At 36.9% G+C, this 18,286-nt stretch overlaps 1 protein-coding gene across 1 annotated transcript in view; it reads right to left on the bottom strand.

The window, feature by feature from the left end:
• Positions 1 to 133: 133 nt before the first annotated feature.
• Positions 134 to 18,286, bottom strand: part of LOC145692538 (uncharacterized) — a 181,393-nt gene continuing 163,240 nt past the window's right edge. Inside the window, exons 3-5 of the mRNA XM_081767846.1 lie at positions 12,111 to 12,398; positions 9,081 to 9,425; positions 134 to 409 (exon numbers count right to left, since the gene is read on the bottom strand). Coding sequence (XP_081623972.1) covers positions 134 to 409; positions 9,081 to 9,425; positions 12,111 to 12,236 — 747 coding nt within the window. The 5' untranslated portion in view covers positions 12,237 to 12,398. The remainder of the gene's footprint in view (positions 410 to 9,080; positions 9,426 to 12,110; positions 12,399 to 18,286) is intronic.

Here is an 18,286-nt window from a genome sequence, read left to right as displayed (position 1 = left end):
CACCCCTCAAAATTAAAGCTAGCGTGATCACTACTACACTGCCAGTCATGGGTAACTTTCCAACAATTTAAAAAGAATATATAAGCTTTTTCATGAGAAAACAAACAATTTTTTTTTTCAAAACACATATTTATTACGGATAAAGTTTGTTAACAATTGGTACCAAAGGAAAGCCATACATTGAAGAATGTGGAACAGTATCGCCTCCTCTTTTGCTAACGACAGTGCTTACGCCGTTTGCAGTATCCGCTACGTAGTCCATCACATGGGAATTACCTTTATGGTCAACCGTACTGTACTGACCTCGAAGCACTGGCCCATCACGAACTTCCAAATGTTGCTTGACAAATCCTTTGCTCCATGGGCTCATCAACAACCCATATGGCAGACGGTAGTGAGAAGGAGAAGTCTAGCAAAAAAGAAAAAAAGCCATGTATCTCTAAATATTACATATGTCGAACCACTCTCTACTTTCAAACATGAACATATAAAACATGATACTAGAGCTAAAATCCTTTCCTCTGCCAAAAGTTAAGAAGAAAATAGAATAAAGCATGAGACAAACTTAATGGCCTGTGTTGTAGACGGATGAAGTGAACGGGGCACGGTGTTTCAGTGGGTAGAGCGTTCACCTTTGATACACGGGGTCTCGGCTTAGATCCCAGCTCGCTCCAAGTGAACGTTGTGGTGGACAAACACCGTGCGCGTGGGTTTTTTGGGATTGTCCCGTTTCCTCCCACTTTCTTCATTGAACCATTTCCTTCATTTCTCATTATCACCGTCTCCTTTAGCCTAGCCGGCATAAGCGTGGGATGTAAAAACTTAAAGATTTCATAAAAGAATTATAAGTGAACGCTGTGGCGCGACGTTGCTCTGTGGTAAAGGGGTGTGGGAAAGCAGACGTACTACAGCAGTGAGCAGGTGGTGATGCCAACCCGTGGAAACATCTCATTTTGTGGGATTTTTTGACATTAAGTTTTCGAATGAAAATAAAGGTAATTTTCATCAAAATTGGGAGTATATATGGGATTTTTTATATGTTTATTTCATCAACCACAACAAAATTCTCTACAGGCAGTAAGTAGGCTAGTAACGCTTGAATAAACATGAGATCAGTGTCAATTGTCAAATTAATGTAATTCCAAAGTTCATCTTAGTGTAAAAGTGATTTATGCAGGAAATGTGAATCTCGAAAATAGGCAATTAGGAACGTAAATTGTACACTGAAATTTAAAAAAAAAAACGACCAGAACAAAGTAATTTACCATACGAGAAACTGCCAATAAAACTTCCTAAGCGGTATAACTGGAAAATGAAATTTGTCTAATTTTTAAATTCAATAGAACATTATGGCATAAAGGCGTGATGAAAATACCGACAACAAAATATGCTTGTCTTCATCAATAATTTCAATAGCATCTTTTAGTTAAAGACAATACTTATCAGGATATTAAAAGATCGGAATTTACGAATAATTCACTTAAATATCGAAAAAAGTGAGTAACATATAGTAGTTTGAATTTTCATATTTTATAACTTTTGAAAATTTTGTAATTATTATAGCGCGTGGGAAATCTAAGAGGGAAATGGGAATTTCTGTCTTTCAAGATGGGATTTTATAAGCTTCCAGATTGGCATCACTGCGAGCAGGTGACAGACAGACTCACGTGTACGTATACAAAGACTTGGCAACACCACAGCCCTTTTATTTGCTAAGAATATTTAAAGGAAACTCAGAGCACCATCTTGAAATACTAGAAAGTTTGACCCACGCTTTAGTAGCCTAACTTTTTATATCAATGTGAGACTAACTCAGTTGTTGGGTCAAAGCCTTTAGTCCTCTGTAGACTATACGTTAAGATCGTGCTTCATTAAAGCTCTTCTTGCTTACATTTAGAATTTTATTTCACTTATTTTTAGTTTGTCTAGCAACCAACAAGCTGTTATATAAATAAAACCAAGTACATTCTGTCGCTTTTTCACCCTCCATCTTCGAACATCGATATGTCACCTAAGACATATCTGGAAGATCAAAAGTAGTCCCATCACCATCGACGACCTTATTCCAACGTTCTGGAAGGCCGTGGATTCCATCGCCGGTGACCGGTGAAGCAAAGAAAGTATCAAGTGGATTTTTGCACCTCTACTAGGGATTTGAACGGGCGTCCTCTAAGGTGGTTGTGCAAGGAATGGAACAGGTGATATTCGGACGGTGCAATGTCCGGGCAGTAAGGCGGATGCAATAATGTTTCACATCCAAGGCATAGAATGGTGTCCCGGGTCATCCTAGCCACGTGGGGCTTGGCGTTGTTCTTAACAGGAGAACCCCTTTTTGATTCAGAAATGCTGTCTCCAGAATTTTGAGTTTCTCTTAAACACGGCTCAGCTGCTGACAGTACACAGTTGCATTGGTGCTCCTACTAGCTGGTACAGTTCCCGATGCACGATGCCACTAGAAGTCCACCAACACACAGAAAGACCTTCTTCTATTGCAGTGCTGGTTTCGGCTGATTTGGAACCGATTCATGGGATGGTAACCAATGATGACGGCGCCATGGAGCTTCGCACAGGACCCACTTCTTATCACATGTCAACACCCTGTCCAGAAATGGCTCCTTCCTCAGACGAGACAGCAAAGAAACACAGGTGTCTGCTTGTGTTGCTATCTGGTTCAGAGTCAAATCACGTGGGACCTATCGACCCAACTTGTAGTGCTTCCCTAGTTGCGTGTTAGCACACGATACCGACAAAATCGGAGGAAGCCCCGATAATATCGGTGTCGGTGTCGGCGTACTTTGCACACGTCGCCGACAATATCGGTGGAAGCCCCGATAATATTGTTGCCGGTGATGAGCGAAGTAAGCGACACACACACACAAAAATCTGCCTATATGAAAACAAATAAAAAAAATAATAATTGGGAAAATTATTTTTTTAAACAAGGACTACAAAAACTGTTCTGAAGAGGTGTGGAGGACGGTAAAAAACTTAGAAAAAATAGTAGTATGCCTAAACATGTTTAGATTTAACAGTGCCGTTTTAAATAAATGCTGTAAACATATTATTTTTGTTTCGACGAGAATTGATGCTGCTGTACATTGCAAACTATATTAGTTTTAATTTTTGTTGGAACACTGTTACATATTGTATGTATATTATTTTGTTTTCCATGCAATTAACATTAATGTCATAGTAGATTAAATGATAAGATTCGAATTAGTAATTCTGTTTTACATTGCTCCATACATACACTGGCGCAAATCCCGGGGGGATGAAGGGGACATGTCCCCTCCAATCTTGGAACTGGGGAGATTGTCCCCCCCAATAATCCGATTTGAAATGTGTTTTTTGGGAGAGAAATTTGATTGTGTCCGATTGCCACAAAGGAAAGTGCAATGAAATTGATGTCCCCCAGAATGAGCCTCAAATCTGCCCGCTTCCCAATGTTGAATACAACTCTGCTCCCCTGATCCTCCACAGCATTGTTTCTCGACTACAGATGGGAAAGATCTTACCCCCCCCCCCCCCAATGTTGAAGACAGATTTGCACTGTTGCATACATACCTGTCGTTTCTCGTTTCTTTTTGTCCATGAACTCAAAATCCTGGGCAAGGCTTGCATAAACTTTTCGCCATGCTTTTTGCTTTTCAATTCTGTCCTTGAAAGAGTCTGCTATCTTATCCCATATGCAAGGTCTACATTCCACAAGTTCAATAAGGGTTAAAATATCGAATGGAAAAATTCCTGCCATCTCTAAAAATCTCAGCAAAACTAGAAAGATACGAATGCAATAAGACACAACCTTTTCATTCAGTCACTGTAGCTAAACTGCAGAACTCTATCAGGGGGTCGATCCCGGTACAAAGGGGAGAGGGAAAACTTGGATACATAGCTTTGGTCTTTGTTTTCTATTGCCATTCCACAAATTATTTTTTAAAAGGGGGGATTTGGGATAGTTTTGGAAATGAGAGAAAATATCTGCAACAAGTGAAGCATGAAGTCACATCCCAATTGTTGAGATCACAATCAAGAAAATGCCAAATGAGTTCTTGGAGCTTTGGAAAGAGTGTTTGATTGTGCTGGTTTCGTTTCAAAATAATAATAATTCTACTTTGACTTGTCAACAAATATTCTATTCAATCATTGCTTATTGAGTGGAACCGGGAAAAGTGATCTGCACACAATTCTGATGAAAATAAAAGAATGTAATAATAATCAGGATTTTTTCCATGCTTATGTTCACAGTGTATCAAACTTTGAAAATTACGCTTAAATTAATTTCCAGAATGTATTAAAATTTAAAAGCATTAATAGATTAAAAAATATACCATCAAAGTGTGTGTGTGTGTGTGCGAGAGAGAGAGAGAGAAAGAACAAAAATAAAAAAGGAGTGAAAAATAATCAAGAAATTGGTTATCTAAATTTCCTATATTCTATTTGGTAATAGCTATTTAGAGGGAAACCAGTACTCTTCAGACTTCCAACATTTTATATTTATTTAATAAAGGGAATTAGCTACTCCAAAACAGAGACTGTAAAAAAATAAGCTGTTCCGAAGTTGTTTATAGGACAAGATAATAATAATAATATTATACAATTGTAATAGAAAAAATGGAAACAACAAAATTCCAAAGACAAGAAACGAAACAAAAATACACAGCGCCTTGTTACTCACTCTCTTCATCTAACCCGCTGGCCGGCCGACATTATCGGTGGCGTGTGCATCCAATCATAAGAAAACATTGCCCCCGACAAAATCGGTGTCGGCGATACCGCCGACAGTATCGGGGGCTTGGCCGACAGCATCTGCGTGTCGGAGGATCGGCCGATAATATCGGTGGCGTGTGCAAGCTACGATTTGAATACATTGAAGTCGATTTCACCGCCGACATTATCGGTGGTTCCATTCCACCGATATTATCGTTGCCGTGTAAACTGAATTGTAGTCCCAGTTCCTCACATGCCTGGTCACTGTTCACCTCAATTGCTGCCTGAAGATCTTCATTTTGTACATGTGTTGGTATTTTGTCTGCGTCTTCGAGTGTTTCGTCACCGTCCTTAAACTTGTTAAACCACTGCTGCACTATGCACGTAGTCGCATTACCCTCACCAAAGGCCTGGCATATCTTCCGCCCCGCTGCAGCTGCGGTTGACCCAAGTTTGAACTCGTACAGCATACACGCCCTTATGACGCTCTTCGGAGGTCTCATGTTCACTTTGTTCTTACGCAAGTTCATGGTATAAATGAAGTGCCACAACCAGATAATATGTTGGATATACTCACAACAACAACTGGCCTCCACCTTATCTCCATTCGCATTCAACTTAGGATGTGAGGGCCAATTGAACACAAACCTGCACAAAGGGACAGAACTTTCTTGGTTGCCTTTGTATTATTGATAAAATCCTGCATATCGTTACGGCCTTTGTCCTAAATATAAACAGCAAATTATATTCATGTTCACTATCACCAATAAAGTTTTCGTGGTAAAAATAAAATGGGTTGTAGTGTACAGGATCAAGACCTTTGGGCTTTTTAATTGGTGGATCGAGACTTTTGGGCTCTTTAATTGGTATAAAATTTATTTTTAAATTTTTAAAATTTTGCTACACATTAGTTTGGAAAGCAGTATTATTCAATATATAATTCAGAGCAGCATAGTGAAGAGAAAAATGTTCTGCTGATGTGAGAAAATGCATAATAGAAGGGGGAAATATAGGAAAGAACATTACGTTATGCAGAGAATACTATTATGATGAACAAACAAATTAGTCAATAATAATATTAAAATACTCAAAAACGAAATGCTCCATTTTCATTCCCACTAACGATCTACACTTACCTTATAACGTGACTAATCAATAAAAATGAAAATTCAGTGCTAATCAAAGTCATTAGTCAAAGTACAACTGAATATGATGCTTTTTGAAAATTCCTATCAAGAAGAATTCACTTGGCTAAACGGAACATGAAATTATTCCTGATTCCCTTGGTGTCTTCCCACTTGCGACAGTCCTATTAGCAACAGGAACTGTTAACTGTCCTATGAGCGACCAATTCGATCTATTAACTGCCCTATGAGTCACCGATTCGTTCATACTAAAATAATGGAAGAAGATAAGGTTCCCTCTTCTTTAACTTGTTTTATGCTAATGTGATTTAGAACCTAACAAAATGTACTATGAAAAATTTCGCTCTACCTGAATTTAATATGTGAGAATGCTCTCATTATATTAACAATCTTTTATACGTTTTTCCTAATATTATATTTTTGAATTAATTTCTATGAATACATTGACTCTATCAAGGGAAAAACTAACTAAATATTTAGAGTAGCTCCACCTTTGTCTATGATTCTAATATAATTAAAAATTTCATGTTAAAATGATACGGAGCATAAGTTTAGATTGAATATGATTATGGCATAAGAAAAAAATCAGAAAGAGGTAGGGGCGCCCGAAGAAAATTTTCTAGGGAGGGGCATCTTCATGGTTGCTGTATCACGTCTGGTATATCTGGTATTTAATATACATGGTTTACTATATTACATATACATTTTTGTAAGCCAGGGGGCGACCCCTGCCTTCCCATCGGGTGCCCATGGAAAAAAGGTGTTCATCATTTGAGGATATCAAAGAAATCTAAAAACACGGTGTATTAGAAGAAATTATTACGCAAGTTACAAATCTCACGCAGGACTGTACAGTTCGTCTAGTTATAAGGGATTATTTCAGATTGCTTCACGACAAGCTTTTATGTATAAGTCAAAACAATGGAGGGAAGGCAAATTAAGCAATTAGTTTACGTTTTAGTAGCTTACAATAGGGGAGACGGTAGTTTAAAGAGTTTGTTTACCTTTTGGATTGTTTTACCTTTAGGAATATACTTTTCATGGAAATATACTTGTTGTCTCGTTAAGTTATTTGATATGTTTTATGTCAAATCTAACTCAAAATTAAAATAAGTTTTATTTGCACTCACAGTAGAAGAAAAATATATTTGACGAACAGTATCACTAGCATGTACATATTTCATACCAAGGTTGTTCGGGTGCTAATAACGCCAGAGGCAAACATATTTTACGAGATGAAATCATATCATCTTCCATCATCTCAATGTAAATGAATCGGTCGCTCATAGGACAGATAACAGTTCCTGTCACTAACGGGACTGTCGCTTCTGGGACTAATTCATTCCCTTGCAACATTGCTTTTAATATGTTGCTCTTCTATTCCTTTTGCGTTTTGCTTGTTAAAATCAAAACTTTCAATTTAAATGTCGCACACTTCCATACAAATTAGAGAATTGAAATTGTGTTTAGATACGTAAATCAGATGACAATACAACATTTTCACATAATTTCTGGTCTAGTTTATCGTTTCAAAATGAAATTAATTCAATTTTTTAAGATATACTTAGAGTGGCTATACGCGTATACAAAGTTAGTTAGTTGAGGACTACTTCAGTAATTGGCAGAGTATTTCATTACTCGATCCAAGTGTGTGACACCTCTAATAGGATAGTACAACAAATCTTGCATCAAGTATCCGCATACATTTCATACATCTACTTCAAAAAAATTTGAGTGAACTACTATAAGGTTTGCAAAATGTTTTTAGGAAATAAAACATGTAAGCTCACACGCTTTTTGTAAAAGTACTGGAGAAGTTTGAGAAAAGCCTTCAGGGTCTCATCCTAAACGAAGGAAAAATCCCAACCTACACCTCCTCGCGGGAGAAAGCGGGCAATGTCGTAGGTGGGGACCGACTGCCTCTAGGAATAAAGAGTCAGCCTCTACCATGTGCGAACGGCCTTTTTGGAGGGCGGATGAGCGGGTGGAGATCAGGGCACCTTTTTGCCATTAAGAGGGGAAACTGTCCTAAGAGACGGATGAACCACCAGGTGGTCAATGGTATGGAGATGTGGAAAGGAAGTGGGAATACTACCACATTATCTTTTTCCCAGAAGGAACAAAGGAGAAGAACCAATATAATGATGGTTCTTCCTGAGGTAAAAAATTCCGGAGGTAAAATAGTCCCCCGTTCGGATCTCCGGGTGGGGACTACTCCGGGAAGAATCTCAGAGGAAGAAATAATAATAATAATAATAATAATAATAATAGCTTTTATTTCAGCATAGGGATCTGGAACGTACCGACTTTACGACGTATGGAGAAACTTGAAAATTTAAGAGTAGAAATGAACAAACGTAGAATGAACATGGCCAAATATCGGCCAGTTGAGACAGTATCGGGAAAATACACAACATTCCATTCGGGTGGCATTAGGGCCGAAAATAGTGTCGCGATAGCAATGAAGAACGAAGTAGCAAGAAGTGTAACCAAAGTGGAACGCTGCAGTGACTGCGTTTGTAAAACTAACGCAATGAATCTTTAAAGTTCATTTTTCCATGTTTTTGGCAGCCTATAACTCCGAAAGGAAGCATTTGAGCACCCAGGAAGCCTTTGTGCACCCAAAATATATATGCTCTTCTGTGGTCCGTGAGATTCTTAAAGTTAACCACTCTTAACAGGACTAAAGTAAGGCTACACCGTAATTCTGGGACTCTGAATATGTGTCATTAAAGAAGTAAATTTCTAAGTATTGCCAATTAATAAATAGTATATTCTCGACACATTAAAATGGAGACAAGAGTGGGAAAAAAAACTTATATGCTTAATAGGGTTGTCCTCAGGTCCTCATTCCTTCCCATTAAATCACGTAGGGAACCCTTAGCTATTAGTTTGCATCAAAACAACACCAAATTTATGCTTTACTTTTTGATAAATTCATTTTCAGAATTTGCGAATATTACGCCAGTAATGCAAATTTTGCCTTTTACGATCATACATTTTTGCGCAACTTCTTTTTTCACAGAATCGCCGTCATAATTCTTTTAAAAAATATTTTGAGTAGTAATCACAAATTTGGTAAAAACATAATGAGACCGGGAAAATGCAACCATATAGCTAACTGGCATATATGAGTACTACATGGTACAACATCTTTATTAATTTGATTACGTCATACCGAAGTCCATGGGACTTCTTTCTCCGTGGCACAAATTTTAGTATACTTACGTAGTATTCAATCTTAGCAGATGGAACAACAGGAACCATTGACGAAACAAGCGATATTGGTGTCCTTTCTCCAGCCAGAAGATGTGCGGTGTTACCAGTCACAATTTTTGCTACGGTTGGCTGAGAAGGAAACAGATAAAAGAAATTTCCAGTTTTCTTCATATCATTGTTTAACTCCCGAACATGATGTATTGCAAACGTGGTATCTCTTGGATCAGAACTAAATGGTCCAACGTTGTACGTTTCAGAAACACGCAACCCATCTTGGTTTTCAGATAACGGGATATTCATACTTCTTCCTATGGCATTTTGTACTTCATCTGCAACAGGTTGAAGACCATTACCCTGGAGATATAGAAAAAGTCAAGATGTAACATATCGTGTGTTTCCTAACACGAATTGAGTTAATCCAACATATTTTATTAGCAAAAATGTTATTAAATTATTCCTACTGACAAAGAGAAAAAGATTCGTTGGCGTGGTTCCATAGCTCCTGACCGTAAAAAATAACCATCAATTTACTTTTTAGAAAGAGTTTCAAACCTTTCATTGTGAGAAATAAGTACGGTATGTGTTTAAAATAAGCACTGCAGGATGTCATCAGTGTTTTCTGCAATAAAAAAGATTCGTCGCATTGAGTTCGGTACTTAGTATGTGTATTTGCCTTAGATACAAACCTGAGTATAGTACTTTAGAAAGAGGTTCCGTCTTATTTGGCCTCGGTGCTGAGAAAGGATATTAATCTCTAATCAATCAGTCAGTTGTTCAGTCAGTCAATGAACTAGAAGGTCGTCAGAATCATTGACACCACCCAGATATCTTATTCACCGATTTATAATCTTAGGATCGAGGTCTTTTTGGAAAGAAAATATGAGACAGGATATTCTCAAAGTACATGAGCAATGTTTTATGATTTTTTTCTTAGCTTAGCGTCTCTTTTAGCGACAAGTCTAGATGAGATGTGACCTACAGCTTAACCTGGGAGTTGAACTACATGAGCTCCTGCCTGGAATCGAACCTGTATATCCCACCCCTAAGACGTCTATGCTAACAACAATCATCCCTCATATATAAAGATAATAGCCAGAAATATGTGCAAATAAAGATAAAATCAGAACCCAGGCTATGTGAGACGAGTAACTACACTTTAAAGTCGAGTCCAAAACACTATAACGTATTCAAATTTCATTCCTCTTCTACGGACAAGTAATTCCAGGATTCTCTGCACCTTTATAGGCAGCGGGGAGGGTGTTTTATTCATTTTATTTATTCAAGAAAACATTTTGTTATGCCCAAAATAGTGGCGGCTCGGCAGGGAAGCTAAATCAATAAAAAAAAAAAAATCAGTTGAGAATGCTCCAATGCTCCAAGCTACGTACTTTATTATTATAAACATTAAACAAGTCTTGTAAACATATCGATCCATTTATAATTTCTTTGAGTACCAAATTTTTTTCCCACGTGTTCTGTATAACAGTTCAATTAAAACGTTCTAAGAAACGTTATTTTGCGAAGACACATGCTCAATATGAAGGGCTGAAAGTTGAAAAATTCGCAAAATATCATCTCTCATCGACTTAAGAATCCCGAGATATGGCTCCTTAAAACTCTCGAAATCGGAACTTGTTTGGCCAATATCTGGGGAACTGTCCCCCAGTTGGCCAGTGGCCACCGATTACTGTCTGGTAACAAAATGTTCACCATTCTCTTAGATATTGATCAACACCAATATGATCTCTCTATGACTTACGGTTCCCCAGATATAGCTCCTTAAATCTCCCGAAATCAGAAGTTTTTTTTTTTTTTTTTTGGCCAATATGTCGGGAACGGTGAAAGTGATGAGAAAAGTTCCATCACTTTCAAATAGCTTCCAACAGGCACACACGCACACTTCAGACATAGAGAATTCAATAACGAACTTTTTAAGTTCGTTGAAAATAAGGCTTTACAAGCTAAAGGAAGAAATCTTTATGCAGTTTGAGAAATCTGTATACCACAATTAGTACATTAGCGCTACAATTAAAATTTTTATCAATGTGGCTTCCTTCAAGAGCCCCCACTGACTTATAAAATTAGTTAATAAATCACCTACAAGAATGCTGTATACAAGAAAATGCGTGAAAATTCGCAGAAGTATTTGTCAATTTAGTATGTATAATGATAAGAAATTTGAAGATCAGATCGTTGAACAAGGATCTGTATTATATAAAAATCGTTATCCTCTAAACCTACCGTTTGGTCTATCAAATTCTACATAATTTAAATCATTTAAACGTCAAACATCATTACTGAATTAAAACTACAGTTTCAACAACAGTTTGAAGTTCTTTTCTTCTGTTTTTTTGATTTGTTCAAAATTCGAATACGTTTCGTTTTCTTAAAAGTGAAATATGTTTAATAACAGTGTGTAGCAGGCTCGGTCTGTTTGATTATTACCAGTAGCGTAATTAAAAAAAAAAAAAAAAAAAAAAAAAAAAAAAAAAAAGAAAGAAAGAAAGAAAGAAAGAAAAAAAAGTTGATGAAAGGAAGTCTGACTGTCTTGCCAACAAAACACCATATAGAAATAGAAATAATATATTTACATATGCGAGGGAAGTTCGAAAAGTTTCGACTTAAGGGTCTTCACTACCGCGAAATTAAACTACAGCTAATTTTAGAGCTTTTCTGTAATATCTTCAAAACAAATAAGCATATTCAAAAACCAGAAACGTAGTGAACTAGACAATACGATTTTGCATTTGATACCGTTATCACAACTCATCTATCTGCTTTCGATTTGCAACTGTAGATTTAGTATTTTTGGCAGGTTCTGTAAATAGCAGCATACCCAAAGCTATAGCAGATAGGTGAATTGTGGTAAAGGTGTCACATGCAAAATCGTATTGTCTAGTTCACTACGTTTCTGCTTTTCGAATATATCTATTGGTTTTGAAGAAATTACAGAAAAAAATCTAAAATTAGCGGTAGTTTAATTTCACTGGAGTGAAGACCCTTAACATGAATCCTTTCTAATATGTCCTAAGTACTCACCAAATACTTGATAGCTGAATTTGGTATCGTTGATGCAAGAGAAGAAACCTCTTCTATTGGAAGAGATGCAATAGAATTTACTATACCAGAAGGATCAACGGATGGAAATCTCCTCAGGGTGTTCATAGTTGGGTTTAAATTTGTAGTAGACTCTCTTAGCGCTTTCAATCCTTCTGTGATACCAGCAGCCGCAACATTTCTAAGACCAGAGTACCCAGTTTTTAACAATGGGTTTTCCGATATTTGCGATATTTGCGTTGTAATTCCATTCGAAGTTTCACTTTCATCCTAGAAATAAGTGCATATTTTTATTAGTAATTTTGTTTTAGTGCTAACGTACAAGAGTGTAGTTAATGAAAAATTTACAGTAAGTTAATGGTGGAAATTCGTTAAATGCTCTGTGCAAAACCCTCTCTTGTCAGGACTACATTCGAAAAGAAAATGTGTATACTGCATTGATGACAGTGATTATAGTTTCCTGGCAATAGATAACTCGTATTTTTTCCAGGTGATGAGAAATAAGCGAAAACTTGGTCTAATCGTATAGGAGATAGGTTATTTGCTAGGTAGCTTAACGCGGTATGCAAATTACAAGACATACATATATATTCTCCAATGCCCCATGTTGTACCATTTAAATTCTCCCGATAGGTAATTCCAGAAAGTTATGCTTCTAAACTTAAACTATAATTCTGAGCACTAATACCCGAAATTTTTGACTAAAACAATAAACATAAGATATTTCAATTTTTAAGTAGTTTCGTGTATCAATTCAAACTTCATATATCGCACCTTTTCACCAAAAGTGACCCACGTCAAAGAAAACCTGAAGGTCCAAGCTCGTATTTCTCACGAGAAAAGTGACAAAAATCAAAATTTGTCATTTTTGTTTGAATACACTCTGATTTTGGGATAATTTTAAAGCTATATTTACAACACTTTTGCACATAAAAGAATCAACCATTGTGATTATAAAATAAATGTAAAACAAGTTACGAGTTATGTCACTTTTCTCGCCAGGGATATGAGTAATGATGGGTAAATTCCCGGGAAGATATTTTTCGGGAATATTCCCTGAGAATATTCCCTGGAAGATTCCCAAAGTGGGAATTTATCCGGGAATTTATGTACAATCAGAAAGAAAATTGCATTCTATTACTATATTATGATTTCAAAGTTGAATTAATTTTTATATCACAGCATATTATTACTGTTGTCCACAGAGGATTCTTTAAAATCTATATATTCTGAACGGTACTATGTTACTTTATTAACACTTTATTATATTTAGAGAGTACGCATAAATATATATTTATTTACAATATGTTCTATCAATTAAATATGTGTGAAAAAATTATATAGTAACAGTTTAAATTTATATATAAGTGGATTTGCTCAACCTCACTCTATTACTGATATTATAAACACATTAAATTTATAAATGTTATAAACCAATTAGATTGGGTAAATGCTAGAAGATACCCGTACATGTCACCAATTTATCAACATTTGCGCATACATATTTATGTTCACAAAATTTGCAAGATACTTACTTATCTTTATATTTTAGCACGTAACATTGCCATATACGACCTTTCATTCTACCTATTTCTCGAAATTCCATACATTAATTCACATGTAAAAGAAGTGCGAGTACCTCTTCAGAAATTCGAGTCAGAGAGAGGAGACAGACCGACGTGTATTACTAATGGTGGTTCATTGTTTATTAATAGTACTTAATCTCTATTTCTACATAATTCTAAATTACTTTACAAAATGGTTCCTCTTCATCATTTGTAAATTAGTAGTACTTTGCTAATTTTGGCTGTTCTTTAGCATTGGGACCCAGCTTTTGCACCTACTTTTTTGCGCTATTCTATTTCGATGCGGTTGTTTTATGGTTTCATACGTTAAATTACGTTACCAACATTAAATTCAGACAGCATTGCAGAGCGAGAGTTAGCGAAGGAAGGCGGGTTAGAGCCCCGCATGGCACGTTGTTTTCTATCTTCGTTACCAACAATTAACTTTCTTTCCTCACATAAATCACTTCCATTTACCTTTCCGTTTTGTATAAATCCCCTACTGCCCTAAAAAAAATATATGTTCGATACTTTCTTGACTACTTGAACATCACTATCAAGTCATTTCTCCGTAAATCATCTTACTTTTGCTAGTTTTGGCCTCCAATACTAAACAATTACCTTACTTTTTAGTGCAAATGGAAATGGAACCAAAAAAAATCATATTATTAGTTATATAAAGTACCGTCAAATAATTTTAAATTTTTCAACCTCTAAATTCTTTAAAACCTAGAAGTAAAACATAATATATTAAAATAAAGTAATTAGTCATATGGTTCTTATAATTTGGAAGGTAAAGTAAAGAAATGGAAATAAATTCCTTGCCGGGAATTTATAGGCCAGGGAAAAGAACCGGGAATATTCCTTTTTTTAAAATTTCTTCCCACCGGGAATATTCCCACTGCCCATCACTAGATATGAGCTTGACATTAAGGTTTTTTTTTTTTTTTGACATGTGTCACTTTTGTCGAAAAGGTGCGCACTGAGACAAAAACATCAAGAACTATTAGATGGATCAGGCCAAAAAATATTGACCAAGATGTAGAGGGGAAAAAGTAACGAATAGAGTACGTTAATAAAGGTATCTATATATAAGAAGTGGTAGATTTTCAAATTTGACGGTGGTCATTAGAGAGCAAAAATGGAAATAGGTTATAAGAAGCGGTTTCTTGTAATAGATCAAACGTCTCAAGAATACATTTTATATCTGCCTTTGAGTCTTTGCTAGACCTGGAAGTGATAGAAATCCATTAAAACAGGGCATAACATCTCCCGTCGCCAGGTCGCCATTGGTGACTAGAAATTTAGAGCTGACGACCAGTGTTCAGTAGGAATTGTTTTGCCTAAACGCACAAGGATGCGCAGTTTCTGTTTTGCACAAAAATAGTCACCAAGTGAGAGAAGACACGGAATGTGAAGTCTTCACAACGGACATGGAAAGTGAAGTCTTCACAACGTTGTAATTCGCCCCTCCTTTCCTGTCCTCAATCGAATATGCAGTTTTACCTGTGAGTATTGCTTCATGTGAGAGAGGCTTCAGCAATCTCAACAGAGTTAAGACTGCTTACAGAAATTCACTGAAGACTGACACACAGGCCCGTAGCCAACCCCAAAATTTAGGGGGACCTGGTAGAAGTTAAGGTGGGGGGGGCGACCCAATCATATTATACTTAACCACCATATTATAGTTCATTTGCAAGCCTACCGTGAAACTTTTATGGGGGCCAACCAAAGTTTAGTGGGGGCCGGCCCCCTTGCCCCCCGTGGATATGGGCCTGCTGACACACTGAATAATTTGCTGACAATTTCTATCAATGGCCCTTCACTTAAGGACTTTGATCCGAAAACTGCAATCGACAACTGGTACTTCTTTGCAGAGAGAGCTTTACACAAACGTGAAGTCTTAAGGTAAGATATTTTTAACATATATGAATTGTTCAATTCAAAATGGATTATCCTATATCTAATTGTTTAGAAAAAAAATGAAATGAAATCTTTAAATTTTACGTCCCACGGTTATGCCGGTTAGGCCAAAGGAGACGGTGATAATGAGAGAAATGGTGGAATGAAGGAAGTAGGAGGAAACGGGAGAACCCCGAGAAAACCCACGAGCACGGTGTTTGTCCACCACAAAGGCCAAACGGCGCGAGCTGGGATCGAACTAGGGACCCAAGCACCGGAGGTGATCGCTCTACCACTGAGCCACCGCGCCCCCGTCTAATTGTTTGGTTTTGAAATATTGTGCCCTGATGTAAACTCTTTCTTTGTCAAACTAAAGGCCGTAGTGATGGTGGCGGGGGGATCTCTCATAATATGTACGTGAGCGATATACTGGCGACTATCATTTTTGGATTGGCAAGGGCGTCTGACTAAAATTTTGCGTCCTGCACTAAAACTTCCTAGTTTCAGTATTGATGCACAAAGATAAGAGTAGTTGACCAGTTTTTTTTTTTGGGGGGGGGGGAGAATCGATTAAATGTTCTAATAATAGGTACCATCTTTTCTTTCAAACCTTGATTCAAACCGAAAGTGGTAGAAATAAACTTTCATTGCTTAACATCGATCGCTATAGAGTGAAAACGATAATAATTTGCAAGAAGCTATTTTTGGAATGAATTTAGCATTCTAACAACAGGTAGGTGCCTCATTTTCTCTTAGCACTCTATTCAAATTGAAAGTGTCAGAAATGAACCACTTGTGGTTTTAATGTTGTTCACTACAGAGTAAAAACGGTAACGCATAGCGAGAAGTGGTTTTCTCCAATCAGTTAAGTGCCTCAAGAATATATAATCAATTATCACTCTAATTTCTCTATTAAAACCGGAAGTGGTAGAAATCTACTATTACTTCCGGTTTCAATATTAAACTGGCCTGAATGTGACAAAACTTAACAAATATTGTTTCATTTGACACTCAATAAGCATTTATTTTTAAAATTATATTTTCTAAGCGTTAGCTTGGGGAAGGGGCTAAGTTCAAGGTATAATCCTGTGTTTGGGCGGATGTCTTGATTGGAATAAAATTAATAGATACGTAACTTTAGATCCCTATTAGAAACAAACAAACAAAAACTATTCATTTATGATGGAATGTAGAGGGTGAATTCCAAAAAGGTACCTAACAATGCTTTCAGTATATGTTTTCCTTGACATATTGATTTTTTATTTAAAAAATCTTTATATATAACGAAATTGCAAGGATCAAATTGCACCGAACAAAGAACTAAGTTTACTCTTGTGTTTAATCTAGGCCAATTTGCCATTGGAAATTAGCTTATGCACTATATACCTCCTTATACCACTAGTAAAAATAACGGCATTATTTGCAGTTGCACACGAGAGAATATAAAGGTATTCGAGATAGTAGAGTCAATAAAGGTTTTCTGTCGGGACTAATTAGTAACAAATTGATTTTTTTCAGGAACGTTAGATCACAATATAAAGGGTATTTTCGTAAAAGTTCCCACCCCTTCCGCTCTCGCTTTCCTCTCTACCCCCCTCCTTAAACCTTTTAGACCCTTGCATTTTTTGAGGAAAATATTGACTCTTAAGTAGCTCCTAAAATATTGACTCATTTAAAGAACGTAATGTGAGTAGGGATGCATTCGAGTCGAGTCGAGTCGAGATTTAAGCCTGTCTCGACTCGTCTCGAGAAAATGTTGTCTCGACTCGAAAATATGTTTCTGTCTCGACTCGTGTCTCGACTCGACAGTCTTTGTCTCGACTCGACTCGAATTCGAGTCGAGACGTCTCGAAATTCGAGTCGAGACAAAATGTACGAGTTAAAATATACGCACACATCAGCCAGACCATCATGACTACCTACCTAATTGTCAGTATGTCGACCTTTGGCATGGATAAAAACGGCGACACGTCTTGGCATACACGCAATGATCCTTGATAGGTCGCTGGAGAAAACTGGCACCACATGTGCTCACTCAGTTCACCTAATTCCTGTAAATTCCGGGAAGGGGGGCGATGTGCTCTGACGTCACGTTCAATCACATCCCACAAGGGACATCACTCAAATGTCCGGCTCCAATTTCAATAAAACTTTTTTTGCTGATAGAAGGCATGTATGCATCGTTACTTGTGATGACAAATTTTTGCCATGGTGCATGTTTTCTATTTTTTTAACTTTTAAGAGTTGTGATGTGGTTATTAGAGATTACTGCAGAAGTCCCTTACTACCCTTTGTAAACGGAGCGTTAATGAAGAAAAGTGAAGAAAAACCATGTGGATACATATAACTCCTGGGGGAAGTCGTATGGTAGATATGACCTTGATGGCAGCCATCTTGAAATCCGCCATTTTGAATTAAGGTCAAGTTTTCAAAATGGGAATAGGGTAATATGATACATAATTTCGGGCTAGAATTTAATTAGAAAAATAATGGTGAGGTTAGTTTTAAGATACACCCATTTGGGGGAAAGTTACAGGCATATTAATTGTTTTTACTTACTGTGTGCGTAAGTCCCTTCTTACTTTCTTCTCAAGACCTGTAAATCGATCGCAACGGCAGAGCCCGGTTTCGCACTAGTGTTTAGAAATCTTTAAACTCACTTGAGGCAATATTTGTGGATTATTGTATTTT

This window comes from Thermobia domestica, chromosome 8, assembly GCF_964235325.1.
Source record: "Thermobia domestica chromosome 8, izTheDome1.hap1.1, whole genome shotgun sequence".
Lineage (NCBI taxonomy): Eukaryota > Metazoa > Arthropoda > Insecta > Zygentoma > Lepismatidae > Thermobia > Thermobia domestica.
Note: the sequence above shows the minus strand (reverse complement) of the source record. Positions and strands in the feature narration are given on the sequence as shown.